We start from the raw sequence: 7,599 nt of genomic DNA, 5'->3' as shown, positions 1-7,599 counted from the left end.
TTTTCCTCAAAAGAAACAATTTATTTAGAATAAAACAAAAGCAGCTCAACTGTGAGCGCACGTTTGAGTGACAGCTACTTTTAAGCTGTGTGAGCCATAAAAAGGGTTTTTCTTTACTTTTCCAGAAATCTTGTGTACACAGCACAAAGCAAGAGGTCATTTTTTTTCCACTTAAAACACCGGCATTGGCATCACAATAGCAGATACACAACTTTAAGCTGCCATTTTAGTAAAATGCACAAATACTAAACAGATTAGCTTTCTTCCATCAAGAGGCCCATGTAAACTCCACATGAGCCACAACTTCTCTTCAAAAAGGTCCATTAGAGTTTTGAATTCCGTATCTTCATCCGCTGTTCACCAGTTTTGCTTGCAGGGGGGAAAAAAAGGTTATTCAGTACAAATGTTTACAATATTAAAAATATATATATTTCCCCTATGCCATTATAGATGAAAAAAACGCTAACAAGACCTTCCTGGATAATCCACCTTGACTTCAAAAAGCACCAATAATACCCACTGGCACAAACCCTGAAATGAATTTACTGTATGAACAGACAAGTAACAAGTAGAACAGTAGGGTGGATTTTTTTAAAGACTGCAATTAAGTGTGGATTATAGGACTGAAAATATCCTTTATAGTCACGTAACTGAATAAAACATGTTGGAAAACATTCAGAAAAAGCAAGTGTATAATCAATATATTCTACATATAACTTAAAAAAAATGGAACTGTAAAAAGGTGAAGTTCAGTCAAACTTCTACCCCCTCTATTTTCATTCTGAAATTTACATGGAGCAATACAGAACTGCTCCATTATTGTAGAGGGGTCAAGATATAAAGCCATTTAAAAATCCACCTTTATCTGTGTTACCAAAGACAGCAGCTGTTATTTTAACAAAACACTCAGAACACTTGCTGAACAGTCAAAGAACACTTTAGGACTTTGACTTTTCAATGCTGTTTAAATCACACATATAAAACTTTTCATCACTCTAGACAGTTCACTATGGTTACCTGAAATCATTTTCTCCCCTTAGGGATATCACTATAACCAGATGTTAACAAAGTCAGCTCCACTTCTCTCTTCTTTTTCTCATACCGAACTCCTATCTCAAAACCATGCACTGTGGCAGAGACAGAAAAAACATATGTCCAGAAATTCTCTCCAAAAATTGTTTTTCACGTGAAAGGTCATAAAGGCCCTCTTCTCAAGAGGATTTCCTAATTCTGTTACCACAGTTTTTGGTGAATGGTGTCTATATGGACCCAAATTGCAGTTCGAGCTGTACCTGCATAATGAGCAATTTCACTGTCTAAACAAAGAGGATTTAAAAACAATTTTTTTAAAAAACACTGTCATTGAAAACCTGCTCATAAAAGTTTCTAAACAAACCTAAACAGTGTTTGACTCTGAACGCTCAAACACACCTTATTTTTTTTAACTACAGTACCTTAAATGATGTAATTAAGAAGGGCCAGAGTATATTACCTTCAAAATGTGACAAAAGCTTATTATACCAGCCAGAGAATGGACATTTTAAGATGTAATCCAAAAGGAAAACTCTATCTATGCTCACTTAAGAGTCAAAGTATACATCTTAAATCAGGAATTTAAATTTTTATGTTGAAAATTCTTTATAAGAATCCCAGTTACGACCAACAAAATATTTAAGAATTGGCTAGGAACTGAATGCTTGCTTAATTTTCCATAAGCTTTGAAACTGTGATCTAAAAGTCTTAATTGGCTTAATGTTTTTCACCAGTAATACTTAATAAGTCATTAAATTATGTTAACGAAGAAATTTTCTTTCCATTCATTTGAACCGAGTTCCAGAAACATCAACTAATCAAGTATTTTCTTAAGTATAAGAAAAAACTGGTTGTTACAAAGAACACCCAATGCTGAGATTATGAAATTCTGATTAGTAAGAATTAGAACCAGTTTTAGACTTTTGCTTTCATTCCATTCTGAAGGTTTAAGTAGTTTACCAATATTATAAACTTGCACAACAGAATGGGCAACACAAATAAGAGATTCATCTGATGGCACTCTGTAGGTAAGCATCAAACTAAACAGTTATTTATAATACATTCATTTAGAAATGATATCAAACCATTGTTTCAAAAATACTGAAGCACAAATTTCCCGGATCTAACAAAAGCTGCAATGTCAGATAAACATTCTAACATGGAGCAAAAACCACAGTACTCCTCAGTAAACTGTAGCATCAACTTTAAAAAAAAAAAAAAAAAAAAAAAAGGAAAGAAGAAACGGAAAAAAACCATACTTTGGATTATCGTAAATCAGATGTCAAGGACTTCACTCTCTAAAAGAGCAAAATCATTTGTCCAGCCATCTTATCAAAAGATATTCAAAAGTTAATGGTTAGTGAGATTTAAACTGGAAAAACGTATCTAGTGAAACTGTACTGAAGCCATGTATACACAGACTGCACACTTGAATTAGTTTCTAAACAGGTGCCTACTCCATATTAGCATGCCAACCACGGCCTTTTAAAAGCAAAAAGCACCCAAAGTTTTAATTGTAGGATTTCAGGTATTTTCCCTACAGGCTAACCAAGGGCCTGTGTGCTTACAGCTTAGTACCTTCCTTCTCTCAAAATGGCTTAGTTTTTCCAGTTTAAAAACAGAAGAACACAAAAACCTCCAAACCTAAAAAAAAAAAAAAAAATTTATGAATGCATAGTGAAAACCAAAAAGTATGACACAGCAGTGATAAGGCTTTCATGCTGACATGCATTAGACACCTCTCATATCAGAAAATAATAAATTACATGACATCTCCCTGGGTTATTATTGGTGCTATTTTAAAACTACCAGCTTTGATAACAGAAAGAAAACAGTTGGGTTCTGCCAGGCTTTCAATAAGTCACTTTCACAGAATAGAAACATGACCATGATCCAAAAGGTCCTAAAGTTTCTAATCATAATTAAATATCAAGGGCCTTAGCTAAAATCCTCAGTATATAAATCAAGGGGGGTAGAGAAATAAACTTACTAATGACCTGAGAAACTAGGGGTGGGGACAGAGAGAAAGATGAAAAAACAGGACAAAAAAAAAAAAAAAATTATCCATTACTGTTAAGCAGGAAAAGTCCTTGTTAAGAGGCAGAAGTCGATATAATCTTCAGCTATGAAGAAAACCATGAGGATGGGTTAAATTATTTTAAATTAATTCCAGATGTTTGGGAAAAACAATTAAAAAGGGTTTTCCTACACTGACATTTCAATTCTCTGTAGTCGGACACCGGTGAAAATATTAAACACAAGATTTCAAAGATATTCAAAACATTTTCAATAATGTAACGTCATCGCTACTGTTAAATAGGAAAATAAAAATACAAGCAAAATTTTAAAAGAGCATGTCAAAAGCATTTCACGATGACTTTCAAAAATTCTGAAATCTAGACATGGCTGATTAATGCCCACTGAAACAAAAGATGACTTACGAGCCTGCAGACAACTCCTCTTTCTATTATTGAAATCAGGAATTTGAATGGATACAAAAACAAAAACTCATCTTTGATGAAAAACACTTAAGTTTTGAAATGTGCACAATTAGAAATGTACCTGTTACAACTTTGAAAAAGCCAGTAAAAACACCACCACACACCAATAACTGACCAATGAATTCTGATTTTAAAAGCACCTACTCATTCCTTGCATACTAGTGTAAGCATAAGACACATGGTTTGTAACACACTCCTCAATTTTTACTGATCACAGCTACAAACCAAAAGTGCATATACGGGATACAGAACTCAAGAACTAATGATAAACATGTGGATGTTAAAGTAAACTCGGAATAAACTGTATTTTAAGAGAAATACTCAAATACCTAAAATAATTACACTATACAGTTTACCAGCTTACACTTTTGAGTTCCCTGATCAAATTTTTTCGGCTATACAAATAACATTTCTGGTACAGGAATTATTTGCCCACATACTAATAGAGGCATTTTTAGGGGTGTATTACCATCTTTATACAGTCGGTAGGCTCCTTTCCCCAAATTCTGACTTTTCAAAATTTTGGTTTTGTAACTTTGAGGAGTTTTTTAAGCTCAAGGTTAAAAAAGAGAAAAACTGAAGAGGAGGAAAAAAGTTACTGATAAAAGTGGGAACTCCTAATTAAAGTAAATCCTTCTGCCTGCTACCTTTAGGGCATCTCTTTCACTTAACATAATAGCTAAACTGTCTTGACGTCTATTTTAAAGAGGTTTATAAAAATATAAAAAAGAAAAAAGCTACAACTAATTAAAAAGAAAATTTCCTCTGATGCTGTATCCCATTATACATCACAAAACAGGAACCGTGTCAAAGTAGTAAATACAAGTTACACATGGACTTTAGGACGCACCACGGACAATGACCATGACCAGGTAATCTTCTTCAGATTTGGCCAGTGCCTTGGCAGGAGAATCCAGGAACTGCTGGGAGAACTCACACGGTGGGAAGGCATGAAGGACCCCGGTGTTTTCCTTGTCTTTGTTGCCCCCCACAGGGAGGCTGATCACCCCAGCAGCCTGCTTTTGCTTTAAATAGGACACCAGGTTCCTAAGTGGCCTCTGAGTAGAGGTGGCAGTGTCTGATGTGGCTGAGGAAGAGGAGAATCTGCTGTCAGAACTTCCAGGCACAGCCAGAAGAATGGCATAACCATTGGGCCCTGCCACTTTGATGCGTCGAGTTACTTCATCCAACTTGGGCTGGTCTAAACGAAGACGCTGAGTGATCTTGAGCTGGGCCACTTTGCCTCCAGTCGAGCCCTCCACAAGAAGACTGCTAGCCACTTGAAGGTCACCCTGCAACAGATGCATGTTGGACGGAAAGTTGCTGTTCTTCAATAGAAGCATGCCCTGCCAGGCCAAACAGAGCTTGGGAGAGGCTGATGCTGCAGGAGCTGTTGCACCATCCTGTTTCTGGGAAGGGGACTTCAGCTTCGACGAAGCAGCGCTGCTGCTGGCTGCACTCCCATCAGACCGGTCTTCTTTTTTCAGAGGGCTTTTTCCCTCAGTGGCAACAGCTGTCCTGTGCTTCCTATCGCGTTCAGCTGATGCCGAGTTTTTGCGGTCTCGCTTGTCACCCTGGCTCTTCTCCAAACTCCCTCGTCTGTCTCTGATTGGAGAGGGCCTTTCCAAGAGAAGACGGGAAGATCGATCATTGTCACTGTTGTAGCGATCCCGACTACTGCTCAAGTCTGGACTCCGGTCAGGAGAAGGAGCGCAGTGACGTTTTCGTGGCCGGTCACTCTCCGGGGACCTATCCAGATGCCGTCCCCCACTCTCGTCAGGCAGCCGTCGTTTCCTAGGCTGGTCTCTGCTGCTGGGCAGATCTCGCTCACCTCTGTCCCGGTCCAAGGACCAGCCATCCCGCCTGCGATCCAGGCTGTCCAGTGCCTCATAAGCAGGCACAGCACTAGCTGCAGTCCGAGTGCTGCGTTCCCGGACTGGGGGCGGTGGTGGCACCCAATCAGAGTCAGTATAAAGGTCCCTATCACGATCTCTGTATAGTAAGGGTGGTGTCCGATCCCGAGCACCCCTCAAAGGGTCAGGTGCCCGATGTCCAAAAGCATCTGTCACCAGTTCATAATGAGTTAAGGGAAGAGGCTGCAGATACTGCTGCTGGTAACGATGTTCTGTGTCTGCAAAGTCTACTCTAAGGCGACGATCTGGGCCACCAAGTGGAAAGCCCCGCATATGGGTCCAGGCAGCATGAGCTGCATCCAGGCTTTCATACTGGATATAGGCCCAACTATCACCTTTGCGGTAGTCTATGGTGCGTATGGTGCCAAATCGGTCAAACTCCCGTGCCAGAGCAGCAAGAGGCACCCAGGGTCCCAGGCCACCTACCCAGAGACGGGTGGTGGGTGTAGCTTTACCATAACCAATTTTGATAGGATTCCGAATTATAATTTTGCCAGACATTGCTAGTTTGGCCCGGTGAGACATGTCTAGGTTCTCAAATTTGAGAAAGCCATAGGTACTGGTCTGGCCCCGAGAAGGCCTCTTGATGTCTACTTCTGTAATGACTCCAAAGCGATCAAAAGCCCTTCTTAGATCACTCTCTGTCACAGTGATGTCTAGGTTGCCCAAGAAAAGCGTCCGGTTAGCTCGCTGATCGTCCTCGGGTGAGATCTCATCCACTTCTCTGAAAGGGGCAGCACCTGCTCCAGCGCCCACCCTTGGCTCAAGACTGTATGCTGGGCGCACTCTCTCATAGAACGAGTAGTCTCGCTCTCTCTCCAGGTCCCGGGGTAATGGTGGCGGAGGTGGAGGGGGCAGGCGGCCAAGGGCCAACTGCTGCAACCGGTAGTCTCTGTATCCCAAGGCTGCACCACCAGGGGAAAGTGATCTCTGGCCTCCACCACCCCCTCCAGGGGGGTGCCGGTGACCACCTACAGAGGCCCCGACCACGCTGGATGACGGAGGATAAGGATCTTTGTCTAAAGGGGAGCGGCTGCGGCGCCGGCTCACATACACAGCTTCTATCTTCAGGGGCCGGTCATAGAGCACAAGGCGGCCTCTGGCATGCTTGGCCGCCCGCGCGTCCTCTGGCCGCCGGAAGTTCACAAACGCTACGCGCTCATCCCCGCTGCCACCCGAGAGATGACTGATTTTGACACTTACATCACCGAAGCGTTTAAACTCGTGAAACAGTCCGTCCTCCACCGCTTCGTCACTCAGCTGGGACCCCAACTCGCTTATCTTCAGTGTCTTGTACTCCCCGCCGTCCCCGCCGCCAGGAGCTGAGGAGGCGGCCCCAGAGGAACGTGACTCCCCGCCTCCACCCCGGGAGCTGCTGCGCGACTCGCCCCCGCCCGAGGAATTTTTAGTGCCTGGGGAACTGTAACTATGTAAGCGGCTACTGGAGCTGCCCCCACCAGTATCATACTCGCGGCTGCCACCTCGGCTGCTGGACTTGTCCAGATGAAGGCTGCGCCGCGACCCGCCGCCGCTGTCGGTCTTTCCGCTGCTGCTCCCATTGCTGCCACCAGAGCCCCCTAACTTCTTGCTCCGCTCCCCGCGGGAAGTCGAATCCTCACCACCACGAGAGCGTTTGGGTTTGACTGGGGAGCGCTCTTTTCCCTTCATTGTTGCGGGTCGTCGGAGGTCGTCTCCGCGGAGCTGACTAACCCGCCGCTCCGCGCTCGTTTCACACAGCGGAACCGCATGCCGCCATCTTGGACTCCGCCGCTGCAAAGGATCCCGCCCCGCACTCCTCATTGGTCAAGCAGCTCCCCTCTTCTACAGTTTCATTGGGAAAATTACTTGTCTGTCTTTACATCTCTCCGCGCTCCGGGAAGGAGCCCGCCCGACCACTGTTATTGGGTTCTCAACGCCTTAGTCGGAGTACCTCATTGGTTATATTCGTTGTCCATCTTAACGGTTCCTCGCGCCAGGCTCTAGCTCCGCCCCTCGCACTCTATCGTCACCTGACCCAAAGTCTGGAGGCGTTGATTGGACAAAAAGTGTGCTCTGTAACGGTACTTCTTGCGCGGTGAAAGCAGTGGTTCCACCTCCTCATCCCTTTCATTGGTTTAGACCCCGTCCTTCAACCCACTATTTGGGAAGTCGGG

The 7,599-nt window shown here is 43.4% G+C and overlaps 1 protein-coding gene across 2 annotated transcripts; it reads right to left on the bottom strand.

The window, feature by feature from the left end:
- RBM15 (RNA binding motif protein 15) lies at nt 1-7,343 on the bottom strand. 2 transcript variants are annotated; one of them, XM_019730470.2, is made up of 3 exons: nt 4,384-7,343; nt 1,018-1,127; nt 1-369 (listed from the first exon to the last, which is right to left on the bottom strand). In XM_019730470.2, exons 1-2 carry the CDS (start codon nt 7,244-7,246, stop codon nt 1,024-1,026), a joined length of 2,967 nt encoding a protein of 988 aa, XP_019586029.1. In that variant the 5' UTR covers nt 7,247-7,343; the 3' UTR covers nt 1-369; nt 1,018-1,023. The 2 variants fall into 2 exon arrangements, with proteins under 2 accessions (XP_019586029.1, XP_019586030.1); XM_019730471.2 differs by lacking the exon at nt 1,018-1,127 and having other exon boundaries at nt 4,384-7,341.
- Nucleotides 7,344-7,599: the final 256 nt, after the last annotated feature.

This window comes from Rhinolophus sinicus, linkage group LG14, assembly GCF_036562045.2.
Source record: "Rhinolophus sinicus isolate RSC01 linkage group LG14, ASM3656204v1, whole genome shotgun sequence".
Classification (NCBI taxonomy): Eukaryota; Metazoa; Chordata; class Mammalia; order Chiroptera; family Rhinolophidae; genus Rhinolophus; species Rhinolophus sinicus.
Note: the sequence above shows the minus strand (reverse complement) of the source record. Positions and strands in the feature narration are given on the sequence as shown.

Bases quoted from the DNA above. Each gene is read 5' to 3' on its own strand.
- RBM15 (XM_019730470.2), bottom strand. From the start codon at position 7,246: ATGAGGAGTGCGGGGCGGGATCCTTTGCAGCGGCGGAGTCCAAGATGG. The intron at 1,128-4,383 runs GTGCGTCCTAAA...TCTCTGCCACAG, and splicing joins GGTCATGGTCATTGTCCGTG to TGCATGGTTTTGAGATAGGA.